Below are 20,651 nucleotides of genomic sequence, written 5' to 3' on the forward strand. Positions count from 1 at the left end.
GGCGAGGTGTTCCACAGAGAAGATCGAGCCAGCTGGAGTCTCAGACCGAGGCTGGCGTGGCACCTGCCGAGGGACGGCAGGAGCCACGGCGACTGCAGCGTCTCGGAGCCCGGCCACGCCGCCTGGAGCTTCGGGGCAGGAGGAACCCCGTTTTCTGGAATCCCTCTGGGAGCGTGGCTTACTGCAGCTCGGCCGCCGCCCAGGACCCGCCGGAGAGCTAAGCCGGTTCTTTTGCCACAAAAGGAGACGAGGTTCTGAAGTGAATTAGAAACAGCTCTCCCCGCCCCTGCTGTCCCTGTCCCCACCGAGTAAACGTCGAACAGAAGTTACGGACCGTCAGCTTCGCGGGAGGCCGACTTTCTCTCCCGCCCTGGTCTTCACCCTGTCCCGGTCCGCATCCCATCCCAGACTGCAGAAGCCCAGACAATGATCGCTGAGCCTCAGGACAGAGAAACCAAGGCCACCACGGGGCAGTTCAGGCAAGCCATCAGGTCCCATAAACAGCAGTGACCACAACAGTGGGCAAGGCCCAGGGCCCAGTGCAGCCCACGCCTGGCAGCTGGCCAGCTACACCTGCGAGGGCGGGCAAGGCTCCAGCTTAGGGGAACAGTACGGCTGACCTCAGTCACAAGGGGTGACGCCAGCTCCAGAATTTCCAGTCATGAAGGGCTTAGAGGCAGCAATTTGTTTGGAAGAGGACTAAGCAAGCTGCACGTGTGATGCGCCACACACAAAACTCGGAAAATGTCAGCCTTCCCTGTCAAAGAGGGTTGAGTGCCGTGGAGAGCGGGAGGGTAGCGAAAGCCTCCCAAACACGCTGCTGGCTCCCCCACACCTCCTCACACCCCCACACACGCACAGAAGCGAGAGGCTTGCTGCGCTCAGAATTCCCTGGGGTCACTGCTCTAATGTCCCAAACGGAACAGGCTCGGGAACCAGGACACACAGCGGAGATGGACCCGAGCTGCCAAAGTCACCGTATGTGTCCCCCGCCCGCAGACAGGAGGCAGGGGACACGGAGGCCTTGCCACCATCCCTGTAAAGGCTGCGGGTCAGCAGAGGGACACGCGTCCTCGGGCAGCGGGACGGTGAGGACAGACGTCGGAGAGAGCCGGGGGGTCCGCTTGATTGTTTCCTGCCTCGGCCCAGCTCCACGTGAAGGAGCCGGGCCAGCTGCAGGTGGGAGGTCTGCGTGGCCAGCTGTGACTGAGCCGGAGAGGCTGCGTCAGGGGAAACGCATGGGAGGTGGGGTGAGGGTGGGAAGCCGGTGCCAAAATGAACGCGAATGTTCTAGGGAAGGAGACGGGTCACTGGACGGGGGGAGGAACTTCCTCCCGCTTCCTTCCTTCCCCTTCCTCTCTCTTCCCTCGCAGGCAGCTAGAGGCAGGACGAGCTGCCTCAAGGAAGAAGAACCAAAAACAGCTTTTCAATGACTGGAGGTCACGTCCTGCTTGAAACAACAAGAGAGCGGGGCGCCCCCGCCCCCTCAGAGGCCACGGGAGCACCTCAGTCCCGTCTTCACAGCCTGGGGCGGCGGTGTGAACCCACAAACCTCCCTTCCTCGCTCCAGTAAAGAAACCACGTCGGCCACTAAAGCACGCAGCCCTTTGGCCGCAGGCATTTCTGCAGGGTCTCCCCCCGAGAGCTGAGCACGGATGCAGCAACCCCAGAGGCCCTGTCTGGGGATCCTTTATCCTCAGCCGAGCAGAAAGAGGGCACCCCAGTGACAAGAAGACAGCCAGGAAGTGAGCGACGGGATCATAGCTCCCCGCTTTCCAACTCCAGTAGTTTAGGATGGACAAATAACCTAAGAAATAGTCACCACTTTTTAATGTTCTGATGAGACCGAACAGTCTTCAGAGTGACAATCTTCTGAAGCCGGCCCTTCCTCCCTCCACTCTCCAATGCAGAGGCAAATATTCATTAAAACTGCCCTGTGTCCGTAGGGAGGCAGGGACCGGGGTGTCATCCTTAGAGGCAGGAGCAGGCCACCCCCAAGACACGTAAGCACAAAGAGGTGAGTGAGGTGGACCTCGAGAGACGGAGGTGAAGTCAGCACCTGGGAAAGGCCCAGTGAGCTCGCAGTCAGAGCCGCGCTCCGGCGGCGTCAGTCATTCGCAGGGCTGGGCAGGGATGCAGAGGGGGCTGGTGGACCAGCCGGTCTGTGGCAGGGCCCAACCAGCACATGAGGGAGGGGGCGACCTGCCCTGAGCGCTGGCTCCCGTGGTCCAGCGGCACGCGAAGCCCCTTGGGACAGGTGCACCAGGCAGACTGGAGCCCAGGTCATGCCCCGCACAGTTCCCTTAGCTCACCGAGCTCCTCCCATGGGCCTGGAACCGGAGAGCACCCCACCCCCCAGGCCCCTCGGCAGTTCCAGCTCCTGTGAACCAACTCGGTAACTTAATTGGCAAGGCACCTTGGCATCTCGTTTCCTGCACGTCTGCCTCGACGGGTCGAGCCTGCTGAAAAGCTCCTGCCTGCGGTAAGTTCAGGCAACGGTTACTGAGTGAGCGAGTGAACGAAATCAGGCTTGTGCACCTGTGAGGCTGAAGGTTTGACCTGAGCCCGTGGGACATCCCTGCAGAGGAGGGGTCTCTGTCAGCCCCGGGAGAGACGGCCCACGGGTCCTTTCCCCGGGGACCCGAACCACCCGTCACCGTCGCTCCTCCCATCAAACATGCAACCGACACAGACCAACATGGATAAAGCCAGCTCTCTACCAGAGTGAAGACTTTGATGCTTCAGGGAATAATGCAAAGCGACGAATAACTGCTCAGTTGCGTGGTCGGTGAGCAGGGTGGCAGGAGCGGCTGGGGAGGGCCTGGCGGAAAGGCCGGGCTTGCGCTGGCTTCACAGGTCTACACGGATGGAGAACCCGCCCCCAGCACCCAGGGGAGATGGAGACGTGAGGCCTCGAAGGAGGTGGGTTAGGGTAGAGACAGAAAGACTAACCAGACCTCGCGGGGCCTCAAGCGCCAGGCTGCAGGGCCGTGATGCGGGGACAGTCCTCGGGAGCCTAGCCCGGTAAGAGGGCGGAGGACGAGACACACGGGAGACGGACAGCCTGGACGTGAGGGGACAGCCAGCGTGCCGAGCAGGGCCACTGAGTCTGTCCTCAGCACTTAGTCTCCCCTTTCGACGCTCTAAAATTTTTCTCCTACGCTCTAGTCTAGCGGAAGCCAGTAAAACGCAGTAGACTTGGCCGAGACCTCATTTAACTATCCGAACAAACGCGAGGTGTTTACTCTTTTCCCCAATTTTGAGGTAAAGAGCAAAGAGGTCACTTGCAAGTTAAGTAACTTGCCCAAGGTCATGCAGCTGACCAGCAAATAGCCAATCAGAGGCGTAGCCCTGAATTTCAACTCAGCTCTGCCTGAGCTGAAGGCCAGCCATCCTGTGTCCGTGTACGTGGGCGCAGTCTGTTTTTGTTCTACCTAAGGAAATCAGAGAATGTGATTTCTTAGCAGTGGCTTTAAAAGTCAAGTTCTATATTTGGCATCCAGGTGTTTTTTTTAATTTTTTTTTTTAATAATGCTTTTATATCAATATCACATTTAGTGCAGAAAGAATTGACTCTCGACCAGCATTAATTAAACATTAGGTAAGTAAAATTCTCCAATATATTCAATTCTCAGTCATACGAGCAGGGTCAGCATTAATTAACAGAGTACGTCAAATGGGATCAGTGGCTGAAACCAGATAAAAGTCTGCTGCTCCCTTCCGGGAATGACATCTGCAGCAGGGCCACCACGGGATCAAGGGCTTGTCTTCAGGCTCCACCATCCTTAGCATGGGAGTATCCATCTTCAAGGTCACCTCAAGGTCCAATATGGTGCTGAAGCTCTAGCCATCAGGTCCAAGATCCAGGCAGGCATCGGAGGAGTGAGGACGGATGAGCGAAAATGCCATTGTCAGGTGCACGTTCCACAGTTTCCTTCCAGCAAATTCCGCTTGGAACTAGGCCATTCCAAGCCACAAGGCGGGCTGGAGATGCGTGTTATTCTAGGCAGCAACGTGCTCAGCTAAAAATCTGTCACTCGGAAGAAAGCAAGAAGAGATACTGAGTAGGCAACTAACAGGCTATGCCACTCAGATAACCTGAATCAGCGAGGAAGCCAGCAATTAATTTAAATTCAGACAGTATTCTAGGATTCATTTGCATGTGAATAATGGAAATCAGAGCCTCTGACAGCACTTCTCTGCAGGCCGAAGAAGGAAAAGGTATGAAAACATCTTTGCGGAGATTTAGGAATTTGTTTTTAATTTTTTAAAAAAAAGATCCTTTGGTATTTCAATGAAAGAGGTTTGCTCCTGTCAAGTAAGCTTAATTTCCTGAGACCTGCCAAAATTTTCTCTTTCTCTATTTCCAACGAAAGTGCTTAGACTAACGAGGGCGATATATGAAGAACGCGCTATACAGTTGGGAGGGCGGATGTGTGTAGGGCATTAAATAGCGAAAAGATGCCACAATTACACAGATAAATACCCGCCAACCTGGGGCTGGTCCCTGAGGTCAGCTGTCCAGAGAACCAAGTTTCACCTTGAGATTTGCAAGGTGAAAATTGTGTCATATTTTCAAAAGCAACCCCCAAAAGGATTGTCTTGCTTCCCTGGAGCCACCAGAAGTGGCCTCTTACTGGGAAAGTGGACATCTCCGCTTTCTTTGCTTTACTCCTCAGCACACCCTTCCGAAGGTCAAAGTTCAGCCACCCTTCGAGCCAGCCTGACCTAGAGAACGCACGAGAAGAAGACCGGCTAGACCCACGATTTCCCAGACTCGGCCAGTTTAAAGTCAATACGTGAAAACGGTTTCCGAACCGTGATTCCGAATTTTCTGATTATGCCAGAAATCACACTGCAGAATTTCAAAGGCCTACCATTTCTGATACTTTCAAAATAACGTAAGACCGTTTTTCAATTGGCACTAACTTCGGGGCATCGCCGTCCGATGATGCTGAGGGTTCACCTCTGAGTAAAATGGTGGCCTATTTTTAGGGCCCAGAGGTTTCAGTGTTCTGACTTTCTGAGAACAGACATCATCACGGCTCTTCTATCTCAGTGAGCAAAGCCGTCTGGGTGGGGACGTGAACATCCGCGGGTGCTGTGAACCCCAACCAGCAATGCTAGGCTGGCGCGTGGGAACCAGGACGCGGAGCCGACTACAGATCAACAGATCGCACGAGAATTGATCTATTCCCATTATCTAAGCTAAGCGGAATAAGACCGACGAGACAGGCTCTACCCTCAGCCTCGGTTAGAAACGAGCCCTCTTGTTAATCTACGCTTCTCTGAGAAACGCGAAAAGCCGGATGGAGCTCGACATTGACCTTCTTCTTTTTATTTTTATCTCTATATTTCATGATGTTTCGACATCTTCGGGGGTGCCTAGCTGGCCGGAAAGGTAACCCCTCCCAAGGCTACCTAACTCCTCAGATAGTAAGTGACCTGCGAACTCATCCTTCACAGTCAAACCAAACACTCCTTAGTCCATACCCTGCCACTGCCTCCTAAGTCTGACTTTCACACAGCAAGTTGGCCTTTTCCCTGCCCTAAAGCAACCTGGGCCAGGTGCCACACAGCTAGGGACAGCCCCTGTGGCCAGAGCCCCCAGAACTGTCCAACGCAGCTGATTCTCAGCTGTTTCCCTGTTTCCCTGCCTTGTCCTCCTTCAAAAAACACAGCGAGGCTCTGGCCTGGTCCTCCCCTCGATTTCCCTGCCTTGTCCTCCCGCAGAAAACACAGCGAGGCTCTGGCCTGGTCCTCCCCTCGCCCCCTTCCGTGTCCTGGCCGACAGGGCGCTTCCCCACGTGGCCCTGCGTGGCGGGGCGGGGCGGGGCATGCCGCCTCCTCTTAGGAAATGTAAGAAAAATCTTTCGTAGCATCAGCCCCTCTGAGCTGTCGCTCGGTCACCTCCGTAAATTAAAATCACAGGTGCCATCACTGATGCAAACTCCCATTCACCGGTGCTTCGGAAATGGCACTAAATGTAGACGTGCAACGTGCCAGTTCCCTCCGCGTCCGTCGCCCGGCTCGCTGGCCCAGCCTGCGTGCGGTTCGGGGAACGAGGCATCTGCCAGGAGAAAGGGTCTCCTTAACTGCGTAAGGTGTCGGAAAAGCTCATCTCACAAGGGTCCCGTACAACTGTGCCCTGGCTTTCTGCCCGCGCTAAGAAAAGCAAAATTAAGTAACTTGTTTCGGGACCCACAGCTAAGAAATGGTAGCGGCCGGGCCCACCCAGATCCCTCAGATTTTGAAGCCACCAGGTCTGTGGCCTCCTAATGCACAGCCCTGCAGAGGGCACTAGGGGACACTGCCACGCGTTGGCCATGGAAGAGTAAATGATACAATCGTTCTAGAAAGTGGTTACGTAATACATGTCAAGGGCTTTAAAAATAGTCACGTTCTTTTCAAGTACTACCTCTAGGAAAACATGCTGAGGAAGTAAGTTAAGATTTACTCCAAAATTTACGAACAGGATGTTCAGGGCATCAGTATATATTATAGCGAGAAGGTAGAAAGAGCTACCTGTCGAAGAATGGACACAGCCACATAAATTACAGTGTTTCGGCTTAAAATAGTTTTCAGTGCCTTCAATGACATGGCAAAATATTAAATAAAAAAGCATGATATGCTAGTATATTTCATTTCATGTAAATATAAAAAAAAACACCTAATGACATACACGTGCACAGAAAAAAGACTGGAAGTCATAGTTATTTCTCGTGATGAGATTACAGATCTTTTAAAAAAAAGTCTCTGTGTTCCAAATTTATTATGACGAATGTAGAACCTTCATATTCATAGAAACAAATTTTCTTATATAAGATTCATTCTTCCAAAGCCTGGCTTACAGTCAACTTTCTGGATCGTACCTGTTGCCTCCAAAACACCTTGGTGTGAAAGGGAAGTTTTCACCTATTTTTAGGATGTGGAGGATATGTAAATACCTGTCAAACGATGTCGACGTTAATAACGTAACATTGTAAACTGAAGTCACGTGGCGCTCCCCAATTAACATGTGATCATTACTAGACATAAAATTAGAAATCGTTTCATTGGCGGCAGACGTCTGTTTATCCTGAATCTAACCTACTGGAGAACCGAGATAAACATCATCATTCCACGCCGTGCAATCGAAGGGTGATTACTGTTCGTGACGATGGCTCTGAGGCATTGCAAGACCCTGAAATGCCTCCGAAGCCACAAGGACAGAATAGCTTCACTGTTAAGATGGCTCGATTGCACTGAATTCTCTGAAAATTGGCTGACCTACATTTGGCCGGGCTACGTACTTTCAGCGAACTAAAATTGTCCGTTAATCAGAATCCCGACTCCCTGATGCTTTTGAATAAACTGGAGTGTGCCCTGCGCTGCTCGCGTTTGCTCTGGGTGCGAAACGCCTCCAGCCCTTTTCTCTAATTTACCCTCGTGACTGTGGGGCCGGGGGTTACAGAGACAGAGAATTTACGGGACTGGTAAAAAGAGAAAGAAATCCTGCAGGTGGCTCAAGAGAACTCAGGAAGGCCCCATCTAGAGATAATGTGACATTGGGACCGTCAATGCCATTAGCAAAGGCAGTCAACTGCTGAGAAGCGGTCAGGAGGCAGAAGAATGCCGGCCAGCCGGGACGGGCCGCCAGCTGTGGGAACTGCAGGATGCTCCGGACAGAGGACACCGACAGCTGGACGGTTCTCGGCGATCCCTGGGGAAATCGCCAGGCGCTCCGTCCTGGGAAATAAAAACAGGGCCGCAGGGCTTGAGGTTTGGGGTCAGCACTGTGAGCAGGGGTCCCTCACATCGTCCTTCTTCTGAGAAACCTCTCGAGGTTTCCTGAAGTCACGTGGCTGCTGCTTGGGACCAGACAGGGCATTAGGGCTTGTGCTGACCAGACACTGAGGAGCCGTCGGCGGTGAGCAGAACTGGGGGACGGGGAGACCCCCGCTGCCCGGGGTGCAAGGGCCGCAGACGGAACGACAGAAACGACAAGCTGGCAGTTCCTGTCCCCAGAAACAATCATTGTTGTCCCGGGAAATCCACAAAGCCGATGGCTATACGCGAGGGGTCTGTCTCGGGCTGTGCTGTCCAACTGGCAGCCACTAGCCGCATGTGGCTATTTAAAACAGTTAAAATTAAAGATAATGAAAAATTCAGTTCCTTGGTCACTTTGGGCGCACTTCCAGTGCTCAGTAGCCATTTGTATGGCTGCTGTATCAGACGGCGAAAATGCAGAGCACTCCCATGGGCGCGGGAAGTTCTGCTGGGCTTACGTGGAAGCCGACAGGGATGCATAAATGGCACAGAGCGCGAGAGTCTCACGAGTCTTTAGGGCGAGATACAAGAACTCAGCGACCGTTTGTGCTTGCACCTGGCTGCCACGAGCTGAGTCCCTGGGCCTCCAGGTGTGCCTGCGCCCCCTTCTCATGGGAGCAATATACCCCTCGCCCATCCAGTTGCTGGGAGCACTTCGCCAGGAGAGTTTGAGAAGCATCTCAGGGTGGCCAGCCCGAGAGCATCGCATCAGGCATCGCTCATTTACCGCTATCAGCTTCATGAACCGGGGGACAAACGGGATTTGGAGGTCAGACTGTGTGCTGCTGCTTCTCAGCAGCTCCTTGCCCACAGGTAACAACCATCAGCGACTTCCAGAAGCAGAAAAGCCAGGCTGACATTTTTTTCCCACCCCGGGTCTTCCAAGTAATCCCGCCCATCCATCCTCTGGCCGAGCAAACTGCCTGGCGGACGGTCCCAGGCAGCTTTCCGGGTCCCCCAGCTTAGAGACAGGTCAACTCCACTCAGAAAGCGGCAAGTGTTTGTGACCACGGGGCTCTTTCCAGAGTAATTTTAGCATTTATTAGTCATCGTGTGCTCTGGAAGACTCGGTGTCTCCACGGGCCCCCTGCTTCCTGTGGCGGTCAGTTACCCCCCGCCCCACCTGGGCGAGGTTCATGCGGCAGAGAAGAATGTCCTCTAACCCAACAATTGACTATATCTTCGGCACAATAAGTCGATCTTTAAAAAAAAAAAAAAAATGGGGGCTGAAAGTCAAACCTTGTAAAATAATTCAGACATTTAGTGTTGTTCTGATTACATTCAATCCCCACAAGAAGGGAAGTACCTTTAAAATAAGGACCATTCAATACTAGTCCAGGATTTCCTCTTGTTGTTGATGATTTCCTCCTAAGAGAAGACACGACACCGTCCAAACCAAACTCAGAGGGGGTGGCCAGGGACGGCGGGCATCTGCGTCCGCGGGGAGCATTGTTCCATCTAATTGATGTTTTCCTTGCAAAGCAATAGAGTGGGTGGGACTATTTTTATCCAGAACAGAATAGGTTCCCCTAAACTTATGATTCTGCCACCCCCGACTGGTTTTCTATACAGTCAGAATCACAACGTGTACCTTTCCAAAGTTCACATTTCCGTGAAATAAGCGATCAAAAATAGGCAAATTTAAATGTCAAACTACGTCCTCCGTCGGCCCCCAAACCTTCACTAGCCATACAGGCCTGAACTGTGGAAATTCCAGGTGGACCCTGACATTTTCCACAAATTCTATCTTCTCAGCAGGTGTGGTGCCTAAGAGAGGGTCCTCGACCTTCACCATGTGAAAGTCCTTCCTCTTCGCTGCGACAGTGGCACACATCTACTAATCAGTGTAAGTCACCTGCAGGGCCGACGGCAGCAGTCACGTGTGGCAAGTGTCAGGCAGACTGCAAGCCTTGTGTATACGATGGCTGTAAAACGGCCAGTGCCTTTTGGCAGAACATTCTTCCAATTTCCTCCCTTCAGTCGGAGAGGCAGAATTCAACCTTCACAAGCGGGCCTGACTTACTAGAAATAAACTAAGGTGAGCCTTTTGTCCAATCACGTAAACACACCTAATGAAGAAGGTGATTCCAACTTGAGGTTGAATTACATAAAAGCTACGATTATGAAATATGAAACTGCCTAGAAGAGGGAAAATGTAATGAAGTAATAATGGAGAAACCTGTAAGAGTCCATCATTACACGGACTTGTTAGAATTTTAACGTGAGAACGTCATAAAGTGGACGCATAACCCGGAGCCCGTCCGCCCACCAGGCTTCAGAAGGAGCTCAGGGACCCGAGCCTCGGATGCGCCCACCTCCAACGACCTGCGGTCCTCGCTGCCCAGTGTGCCACGTGCATCACCGACACACGGCCACAGCCGTGCAAACACACACAGAAACGCTCGGGGTTGGGGGACGGTGGTAAAGCTGCAGGCAGCCCCGGACGTATTGGGGTGAAAAAGGGTCCCTTGTATGTCATCAGCTCTGGTGGCGGGGGGGGGGCATCTGGCCACCATCGCACCGGAAGACGACGTTCCTGCCTCGCCTCCCCTGCTTTGGCCCAGTGTCCCTCAGCGTCTGATAGTCTGCCCTCGTCCTTGTGTTTGTGCGTTTCGAGTCGCTTTCTTGGCTCTCGCGTGTGCTGAGAACCCATCCTTTCTACCTTGTGGCACGGAACACCCCAGAGGCCCCTGCCCCAGACGGGAGGAGCGAGCATTGTTTTGTTCTGTTTGGTTCCTAAACTCTACAAATAATAGAAGAAATGATATTGTTTGTCATGGGTGCACCTGCTTCCCCAGGCCAGGGCGAGGTGTTTTGTTTCTTTATCCCTCCCAGCCCCCCCACCCCCCCCCTTTTATCTCGGCTCAGCGCGCTTTGTTGTTCGGTGGGAATGTGAGCGGCTCCTGCTTTCTTAGGGAACTTCCTCTCCCAGGGAATTCAGAGATTCTCCCCAGAGGCCCCCACAGACCACATTGTTTTGTCGCCCCCACCCCCACGTCACATAAACACGCACCCAGACACACAAGATGTTTTCAAAGGAGCAAAAGAAATGCGGTCCTGAGGTTTCCTGCGATATGGGCACCGTGTGTGTGTGTGTGTGTGCGTGTGTGTGTGTGTGTGTGTGTGTGAGTGTTTTTACACACACGCGCACACGTTACAGAAAGAGAAAATGAAAGTCTGCATGATTTTCTGCGTGCATTCTCTTTAGTCTTGAATACAACAAAAGTAGATATTATAATTTCTTCTCTTGCTTTCTTGGTTTTTCTCCAAGTTATAAGAATTGCAGGTGATTGACGGCTTGACCCCCACCCCACCCCAACACACACGCACGCACACACACACGTGCACACACATGCGCGCGCGCGCGCTCTCTCTCTCTCTCTCCCCCTTCACTGCCCATGCTCTTTTTTCTCCAGAGTCAGGCTCAGCCCCTGGTTTGGGGTCACTGGACAGTGACCACAACAAAGCCCACCCCGAGATGGCCGGGTGCACAGTGTGGGGAGAAGGACCTGTCCATTTCACTGTGCAAGTCTCACGGTGGCCAGACACGCCCATTCCATCTGTGTGCCCCAGCTCCTGGCAGCGGCCTCACACGTGGAACGAGGTGGCTTGGGGTCACTTCGCCATTCTGCTTCTGATTTTCTTCCTGATAGATAAGACAGGTGATTTCTGGAATTTTTTTTCTACCACTATTATAATGTTCTTTGTCTAAAATAGATCAGATTCACCACAGAAAAAGCTGCACTCAAAATCCTACCACACTCTACGGCCATGCCACCCTGAACAAACCCGATCCCGTCTGATCTCGGAAGCTAAGCAGGGTCGGGCCTGGTTAGTACTTGGATGGGAGACCACCTAGGAAGACTAGGTGCTATAGGCATTAAAAAATAATAATAATAATAAGGGATTGTAAGCCTTGCAATCTGTGAGGTCAAACAAGGGTTGCCTTGCTTAAAAAAAAATAAAAATATAAAAAATAAAAAATAATAAAAAAATAATCCTACCACAAACCCATTGCCGCCTGATGGCTGGAATCAAGGCCGAGAAGGAAGGTGCCCTCCCTGTCACAGCCCTGCGTCGTCTCTGCCCTTTGAGGATGCAGGTCCGAGATCCTGGCGTCCACTTTCAGACGGCCTTCTCCCTACGTGCTCAACACACCAATTTCCTTTCTAGTCCTTCAGCCTCCCACTGATCCTGGACGGTGATGTCTCGGTTCCTGTAACCTGGGCACATTTCGTCTGAATACTGACCTGCATCGCTCTCCTGGGATGTAGTCGGCTCCCACAACAGAACTTCTGTTCTCTCCATTTCTATACAGGCAGACACTATGCTCCCTCATCTCCACCCCAAAAGGCTGGACTAAAATAGGGCGAGAGCAAAACCACTGACACCCCTTAACCAGAGAGAAGGTGGAGAAGGTGAATTAAGAACTTATTGTCAGGAGAAGGTATTCACCAATGATACATCCGGTAAGGGGTCAATATCTGAAATATATAAAGAACTCATACAACTTAACACCAAAAAAAAAAAAATCTGATTAAAAAATGGGCAGAGGACCTGAAGAGACATTTCTCCAAAGAGGACATGCAGATGGCCAACAGACATATGAAAAGATGCTCGACATCGCTCATCATCAGGGTAATGCAAATCGAAACCACAATGAGAAACCACCTCACACCCGTCAGAGTGGCCGTCATCAACAAATCAAAGAACAGCCAGTGCCAGCGAGGGCGTGGAGAAGGAAGCCCCGTGCACTGCTGCTGGGATTGTAAATTGGCGCGGCCCGTATGGAAAACAGTATGGAGGTTCCCCCAAAATCAAAAACAGAACCACCTTATGACCTGGTAATTCCATTTCCGGGTATTTATCTGACGAAATTCAAAACACTAATTCGAAAAGACGTCATCCCTATGTTCATGCGGCATTATCTACAACAGCCAAGCTATGGAAGCAACCTCAGTGTCCATTGATAGACAATTGGATAAAGGAGATTTGGTTCATATACAATGGAATATTACTCGGCCGTAAAAAAGAAATAAAATAAAATCTTACCATTGGCGCGGAAAAGTGTTAGAAAGAATTATGCTGAGTGAAATAAGTCAGACAGAGAAAGAAAAGACAAATACCATTTGATCTCACTTGTATGTAGAATCTAAAAAACAAACAAACAGAAACAAACGCACAGATACAGAGAACATTTTGATGATTGCCAGATGGGAGGGGGTGTGGGGGGAGGAGAAATAAGGGAAGGGATTTTTTATTTAATTGAATGTCTTTGTGCACAAAATGTAATAGGGGACCAATGTCCCTCCATCCCCACGAAGCACTCTCAAAAATGGAGATAGACTTGAAGAATCATGTTTCAATAAGATTTTTTTTTTCTATGCAGAATTTTATAATAGCAAAGAGAAAATACTGAAGTGAAACATGAAATTACCTGCCCTGGTTGTTTTTAAAATAAAATATCGGGTGGGGGGAGGGGGCAGATCGAGACATCTCTTTGGATGTGTTTTGCTTCTCTGTGGTAACGAAGGGGTGGATTGGATTTATGAATTCATTCAACGAAAATTTACTGAGTGCTTCCTATATGTGGGTTGCAATTTACATGACAGATCTAGAGAAGTGACCAAACCAGGCGAAACAGACAGCAAACAGGTCATCGACGAGATATATATTCTGTCGGACTATGCTAAGTACTGTGAAGAGGAGCAGACGCAGGCGGGAGGTAGGGGGTGGCAGTCAAGTTTACACGGGGTTACTAGGGAAGGCCACGGGGGAAGGTGACCTTGGAGCAGAGCGCCAAGTAGATCACAGGTTACAGCAGATTCGCGGTTAGCTGGGGTAGAGTGTCGCAGGTGGAAGGAAGAGCTGGTGGTGAGACCTGGAGGTGACAGCAGACGGAGCACGTTCCAGAGACAGAAAGGGTAAGTGTGGGTGACGGACGGCCGAGTGGTAGGAAATGAGGTCACGGAGGACGTGTACGGGCTCGGATGTGGCGTTCTTTAATTTCATGATTCAACTCCGCATTTATAGAAAATCCCTGTATACCGGAAATAAAATCATGCCACGGGGGAGACATTAAAAAAAAAGAAAAAAGAAAACTAGCAATGACTACAGAACGTAGAGTAACGGCCAGTCTCTCTCCACCTCATATGATGGTTTCTCGTGCCTTCTGCCACACCCGGCCACAGGACACCTCGCGGGCGCCTACAAAGGACTCGGTTTTCATATGCAGGCATGGTTTTTTGACTTGAGAATGTGTCAAAACCCAACACACAGCACTTAATGAAAAATGCGAACCTAAGAGTAAATACGGGGCGAAGTTTCACCACATAACTAAAGGAGCACGGCGCCTCGTCCTGTAACGCAAAATCGGAAGCCTGCCCACACCCCCAGACCCATCGCTCCCACGGCTGTTCACCTCCATTCTCCAAGATCCGAGGGCCCGGGGAAGCAGCCCGCTGCAAATCTTCACCCACACCGCCCACAGCTACGAACTCTCAGAGAGAGAGAGGCCGGGTCCTTTCGTCCTTCCTCCTCCCCTGTCCCTGCCCCCACCCCAGAGCTGAACACTGCAGCCAGTCCAGATCGAGGCCGGCAGGCGCTCCAAGTTGAGGTTCAAACAGCTCGCTCTTTGCTGGGACAGCTTACTTCCTGAACTCGGACGGCGCCTGGTGGGACGTCAGTGTGCTGAGTCACCAGCTGGCTGCACACCAGCTCTTTCATTTAAGGCCACCAGGCTGAGACCCCAGCTTCCTCCCGGGTAAAGCGAGCAGGAGGAGCACGTTCGAGCACCTTCAGAAGAGGTTCCTGTGACGTGTCCAGACTGAGAACAAAAAGAACAATTTCAGTTTCTCCTTGAGATTCGGAGACTGAGAAGTAATTACAAAAACCGCCGCCTGTTAACTTTACAGGGAGCTCTGTGTGCTGCCACCTACAGCTGCCTAATTACTGGGCTGTTTACTTTATGTCAGGCGAGTGTTTATCCGTGGAGCATATTCACAGCCATGCACGACAATGATTTAGAAAATTCTAGCCCTCAGGGAGCCACTGGAATGGCAGCCCCAGGAGCTGAGAGATGCCTGCTGCCAAGGTTTGGGCGAATTAGTTACCAACCTATACAAATTGGACAGTTTCACATAGAAATCTAAAATGGGAGATGCTCTTGAAAATGTGAAAGATCTCGTAATACCAGGCCGAAATTCCTACGTTGAAGCAATCGGCCGTCACACAGAAGGTGCTGGAACACGTGTTCCCTGGGTCAGCGCCCGCCGCCGGGCACCCCTCTAGGCCAATCACTTTTACCCCACAGATGAGGAAAGGGGGGTCTGGAGAATTTCAAATGATGCTCCAAGGTCCCAACCGAGCAGGAACCAGAATCCAGAACCTCTTCCCGAGACGCCCCCATTCCTCAGAGCTCCAGCTGTGAAAGAAATTAGGGCACATCTGAAGCAGCGTCTCGGATGATATTAGCTCTGAAGTTCTTTTAATTATAAACCATCACTGGGAACTAATGAAGGCTTCAAAGCTGTGATACCAGTACAGACCAGAAGGGCTGGGGGAAAGTGTAACTAGCTGTATTTCCTGAGGGGTTTTAAATATAAGTAATCTATATTTAAAATGCCATGATTTTTAGTGAGTAACAGAGTGGGGCAAAGCAAGCCCGAATCAAAATCACATCCTAATTTAACTGTAAGTTAGATTAGAAATGATATTTCTTGGATTTTCCTTTCAGAAGTGTTTTTCAATGCAAGAATTCTGTCCGCCTACCTTTCATTTCATTAAGTCATAGTAACACAGATAATAAAAATAAGTGGGTAATTATTGAGGCCATGCAAAAAGTTTTCCAGAGAAGTGTTACGAGCATACGCGTGATTTTAAAGTATGCCGGCACCAATGACCCTGACGTTCATTTTTTGCTTCATGCGTCGACTCAGAATAGAAGTGAGAGTTTTTCCCCATTCATTCTGCTGCGTATCGCTGGCTTCTCACCATCCTGTTTCCCCAGAAGCACCAACTCCACCTGCACCATCTCCACAAACCCGGCACCTCGAAAGGGCTTAAGAAAGAAACCAAAATATTTCTTTGTAAAACTACGTGATCTTGAAAATGGCCCCCCCAGATCCCTTCCAAAAAAAAAAAAAAGAGACCAATTAGATCGTGATAGAGGGATCGCTTTGGTCCTGTACCACCTCCTCAGCAGCCATCTACACGTGGGCCCCAGGAACGGAGCCCAGGACTGTAAGCATCGTGCTGCGATGCCATCCGAAATTGCGGTTGCTAAAATTAAACTGGCGCTTGGCAGGGATCATCGTGACACTTCGCATCAGAGCACTGCCACGCACCGAACGAGCGTCTGCTCACGTGGCCCTCGGAGCAGAGCTGCGCATCGCGTCCCACGAAGTCCAAGCGCACTGAGCATCCCAAACCCACAGGCACGGAAACGCCGCAGTCTCCGCTCCCTTCACGGGGACCCAGAAGTCGACACTCAAGTTCAAAGTCCCAACTTCTCTTTGCCAACCTGTTTTCGTTTTTTAAAAAAAAAAAAACGAAAGGAGGGGAGCTCAGAGGTCGGGCGAGGAAAGCAAAGGTTCTCGGTCACCTGCTAGAGTGGGTTTCGTCCATCTCCTCTCACCACCCTCGGGATCAAGGCGAACTCCTCTCGGGCCAGGAAGGGACACTCACTGTGGGAGGATGACTTTCGAGGCGAGGGGCAGGCGCTCCTCCCCCCTGAGCCTGGATGACTGCCTCGGCAGCGTTCTGCTCCAACCTGAAGCATACGTCAGCATCCTCACTGCACAGCTCAGGAGCCGAAAGCAACCGAAGGGTTAAACACGCTCGCCGGAACGAGACGCCGAGCTGCGGAGGCGCAGACTGCAGCCCGTCACGGAGCGTCACGCCCCAGACGCCTGGGGTTTCAGAGAGCAACGCTTCCCTTGCCTTACGTCATCATTGTTTAATAAAAGAACTTTCTGTTCTCTCAGTAAAGAACTGAGCACACAGGAGATGCTCTCAGAAAATATCTGTGAACCCTGAAACTCCCAACCTGATATTGAGGTATCCAGCCCACAGATGGCCAGTCTAGGGCCAGATCGTCTGACACAACAGTCAAAGGGCTACGTCCTTTCGTGGGAGTCAGGCCAGAGCTCTGCCCTGTAACGAAGTCACCTTATTCAATAGCATATATTCGCACAGTTTAGAATCCCATAAATAATGAAATTGTTAAACATGAGAAAATTGATGATCAGACAAAATGAAAACGAGAGAAAATTTATCTTTTTTTAGCCAACAGAAAAAAAAAAAGGCCCAGATACGTAAGACGCACAGCAGGAGAGTTTGTTCCTTCCTTTTATTAAGTCACGACACATCAGTACAGCAGAGGTCGAGCCCACTTCGGCGGAGGTCGTTCAAGCTACACCTGCTAAAGGCATAAAGCTGCAAAATGATGTCTTCACAGCCCAAATCAAATGCCATGAACCAGAAAGAAGGCAGCAAAGCCCTTTAAAATATCTCAACAGCCCCATTTCCATGCACCAAAAGAGAAAAACACAACGTGAGGAATTTCCAGTGCAAAGGAAACGCGGCAGTGCCTGGAAGAATTCGGCGATGCTTTTAACAGGCGCCACTGGCCGATGCAGCTGACCACTCGCCCGCCCTGACCGTTGACTTATCCGGGTTAACGTCTGTGAATCTTGAGATCCGTGACATTCAAAATGCATTGCATCGCTTGGGCTGGTAAACGCAGGCGTGTGCTACAGAAATACCTCCCGTCTCCTCCTGGCCAACTCCACATGGCTACCTAAGGTACAAGTGGCTCTCTCCTAACTGAGCCAGATCTGTGAGTCCCGGCACATGACAGCAGTTGGTCACAGGGACTCAGGGGCCCTGACGACGTGTACATTCACCGCAGTGCTATAGGAGGCAGAGAATTAACTAGTGTTCTTTCTTGGATGAAGCTGATCATCTGATTTGTCAACGCTTTGTTCGGAAATATAAAATTCAATATAGCCCCTCCCCCCAAAAAAGAATATTATTTATACAACACCTTAATTGTCAAAATATTAACAAATAGCGTCATGTTAACGTTGAGCTTAGTGGTTTGGAAAACAAGTCCTAAAAACAGACTGTGGCTTTACAAGGAGAAAAACTGCCCCAAAACACTAAATGTTAGGCTTCTTCAAACTTTGAGGCAGAAAATGGAATCATTTTTAGACAGGTTTACAAAGTAAATTAGGCACAGTACAAACCTATCACCAAGTGTTTGTTTATACTCAGTATTTCAATTTGTGTAACAAAATTTAACAACTAGTTTTTAAAAACTGCTAATCGATGACATAAAAAACATTAAAAAAGAAAAAGTAAACCAACAAACCTTCAGTCTCTCAACAAAATTGATCTGAAATTGTACCTTTTTCCTTTTTACGTTACTGACGACTTTCAGGTGATGTTGGCGACAGCCCAGCTCAGCTGGGATTTGAAGCTTCCCCCGCCCCCCATGCTACAGCGTCAGTCCTTTAAAAAGCGCCAATCTCCGTCCCCCACGGTCTATAGGGCTTGCCGAGGTTCGCCGCCTGCGTGGGAGCCGAAGGGCTCAGTGCATTGGGAGAGAGTAAGTGGAAGGAGCCGAAAGAGAAGGGGAAGGCCGACAGGGAGGCCACCGAGGAGAGCAGCGGCGGCGACAGTTTGGAGGCGGAGGTGACCACGGGGAGCACCGGTCCAAGGCCGCCGCTAGGGGGCGCGCGCAGGGCGGGCGCCTCGGCATGTGCGCCGGCCAGCCGGCCCTGGTGGTGCGGGTCCGTGGGCGAGGCGGCCGGGCCGGTGTTGCCGTGGCCGTTCTGGGGCAGCAGCAGCGGGTGCGCGACGTGCGCGTGATGAGCGAAGGCGCCGCCCCAGGGGATGTGTCCGAGGCCCGCGTGCGCGCCGCTCGCCGCTTCCCGCTGGGAAGCGTAGTTGTTAAGATGCGAGACCAGGCGAACTCGAAGCGGGTCGGAGGCATCCAGTCCTTCGATGATGCTCAGGTAACGGGCGACCTCTGCCAGGCATTCCCGGAACCCCAAACTCCGATAGTCCATGGCCAGGGCGTGCGCGTCAAAGTAGCCTGAGGCAAAGAACAAAAGAGAAACCTCTGGGCTCTGCTCGTCGCCAGCGTTTCTTCAATCCCAAGGGCGGCCCTTCCTGGCAAACACCCACATCCTCAAAAAACGGCACTCCTGGGCCCTTCTGAGAGTCCAGATAGTTTGGAGTCGACCGAAATCGTTGCGTTAATCAACATGAGAAGTATGCGTTCGCTAATGCAAGTTCAAAGCCCAATTAGAAGCCGCCGAGCAGAAATTGGAATTATACCCTACCAGCAGATGAAACTATGTTCCTCCCTTTAATGTCTCCCCTCAACGACAACAGAAAATACATCAAGGGCAGAGAAACCACAGAGCAGTGAAATTCATTAGACACACAGATGTAAGTTATCATCATGGAGCTTTCAGGCACTTGGTCCTGAAAAAAGCATTTTCTGGCTGGAGACAGACACACAGACCTTGGTCCCCCAGCTTGTCAGCTTTTCTCTGCTTAACCACACAGGTTTCTTTCCTCAAGTCATGTGGCAGCTCACTTAAAACAAAACAAAACAAAACAAAAAAACCCTGCATATGAAATTAAGACTGTCTAGTTAAAAAAAAAAAAGGCTTTATTCTCAAAATGGCAATAGACAAAGGTGGTGAGAGCTACATGATCTCATCAGGGCTGTCACAGCTTTAGGGCACCTCGCACTTAAAAGGTAGTTCCCAAAGAAGGTGCATCAGCTCAGTCTGCAGAGGGCTGGGGTGATGAATTCACTGGAGAAAAACCTACGTGCACTTGAAAATGCACTGCCAGGGGACAGCTCACACCCCATACCCATCTCTCCCCACCCACAAAGCACACAGCACAAATGAGGCGGTGACCACGTCACCGGTGGCTTGTGGTAGAGGCTCACGCAGCCCCGACACTCAGGGCCCCCGGGCGGGAGGCTAGTGACATGTACCTTTCCCTCCTGCAGTGTGCAGCATTTTCAGGTGATCCACTGTCATCTGCAGGATCTCGGCTTTTTCCAGCTTGGCAGATCCCTGGAGAGGGGAATGGCAAAAGGTCGATTTGGCAACGACTGCCTCTGGAGAACTTAAGATCTATAGGCAGATGTGTGCTTTGCACCTCATAACAGTAAAAAGACTAAAGCAAAATGAGTCGTCTTCGCAAAACGTGTTGGAATCTGTGCATGAATTCATCTCCTCGGCACAAGCAACACGGTTATTTTCCAAGACACGATGGGGTTCAGATGAACGATGGGGAAGGATTCAAACGGTGTGGACAGCTACACTGGGAGCGCTACCTACTTTCTCCATTACCTGCTTCTCAAAAGCGCTGGGTACCAGCCTCCTCAGCTCCGACAAACTGTTATTGATCCGGTCTCGGCGACGCTTCTCAATGATCTGCAGAAAGCAGGCAAAACAAAGGAGGACATTTCCATTACGGCTGTAAATCCCAAAGTGAAGAAAGGTGGTCCTTTCCATTAATTTAAAATTTTTTTTTTAAAAAAAAAAAGGCACTGTAAAAAGACTCACTCCTCTCCGTCTTTTCCTGGCCAAGATCTGTGATGATGTAGTTGGGGACATCGAACCTAGAGTCGAACTCAAGTTTCTGAATGATTGGGAAAAACAAAACAAAACAGGAATCGTCGTTAAGCGAGGGAAGGTGGTCTGGGGGGTTATCCCCCCGCTCTCGCCGCACTCAAGATTGGTTTGGCAACTTGGGCTTGAAAGCGCCTCGGGGGATCCCTCGCCCGAGCGGCGGCGGCGGCGGCGGCGGGC

General features: G+C 51.0%; 1 protein-coding gene, 1 long non-coding RNA gene and 1 other non-coding gene across 3 annotated transcripts in view; 1 reads left to right on the forward strand and 2 right to left on the reverse strand.

Annotated features, from left to right (window-relative positions):
- Positions 1–11,570: 11,570 nt before the first annotated feature.
- Positions 11,571–11,689, forward strand: LOC112472697. The gene has a single exon (XR_003043740.1). It is a non-coding gene; the product is annotated as a 5S ribosomal RNA (ribosomal RNA).
- A 1,486-nt stretch (positions 11,690–13,175) lies between these two features.
- LOC112472594 lies at positions 13,176–14,339 on the reverse strand. The gene is made up of 2 exons (XR_003043702.1): positions 14,231–14,339; positions 13,176–13,849 (listed from the first exon to the last, which is right to left on the reverse strand). It is a non-coding gene; the product is annotated as an uncharacterized LOC112472594 (long non-coding RNA).
- Positions 14,340–17,141: 2,802 nt separating this feature from the next.
- The window catches only part of LOC102893208 (hairy/enhancer-of-split related with YRPW motif protein 1), a 146,132-nt gene continuing 142,622 nt past the window's right edge, over positions 17,142–20,651 (reverse strand). The window contains exons 3-6 of the mRNA XM_015598648.2: positions 20,406–20,481; positions 20,190–20,273; positions 19,829–19,910; positions 17,142–18,907 (exon numbers count right to left, since the gene is read on the reverse strand). Coding sequence (XP_015454134.1) covers positions 18,324–18,907; positions 19,829–19,910; positions 20,190–20,273; positions 20,406–20,481 — 826 coding nt within the window. The 3' untranslated portion in view covers positions 17,142–18,323. The remainder of the gene's footprint in view (positions 18,908–19,828; positions 19,911–20,189; positions 20,274–20,405; positions 20,482–20,651) is intronic.

Source organism: Pteropus alecto, unplaced genomic scaffold (genome assembly GCF_000325575.1).
Source record: "Pteropus alecto unplaced genomic scaffold, ASM32557v1 scaffold87, whole genome shotgun sequence".
In the NCBI taxonomy this organism is placed as follows: Eukaryota; Metazoa; Chordata; class Mammalia; order Chiroptera; family Pteropodidae; genus Pteropus; species Pteropus alecto.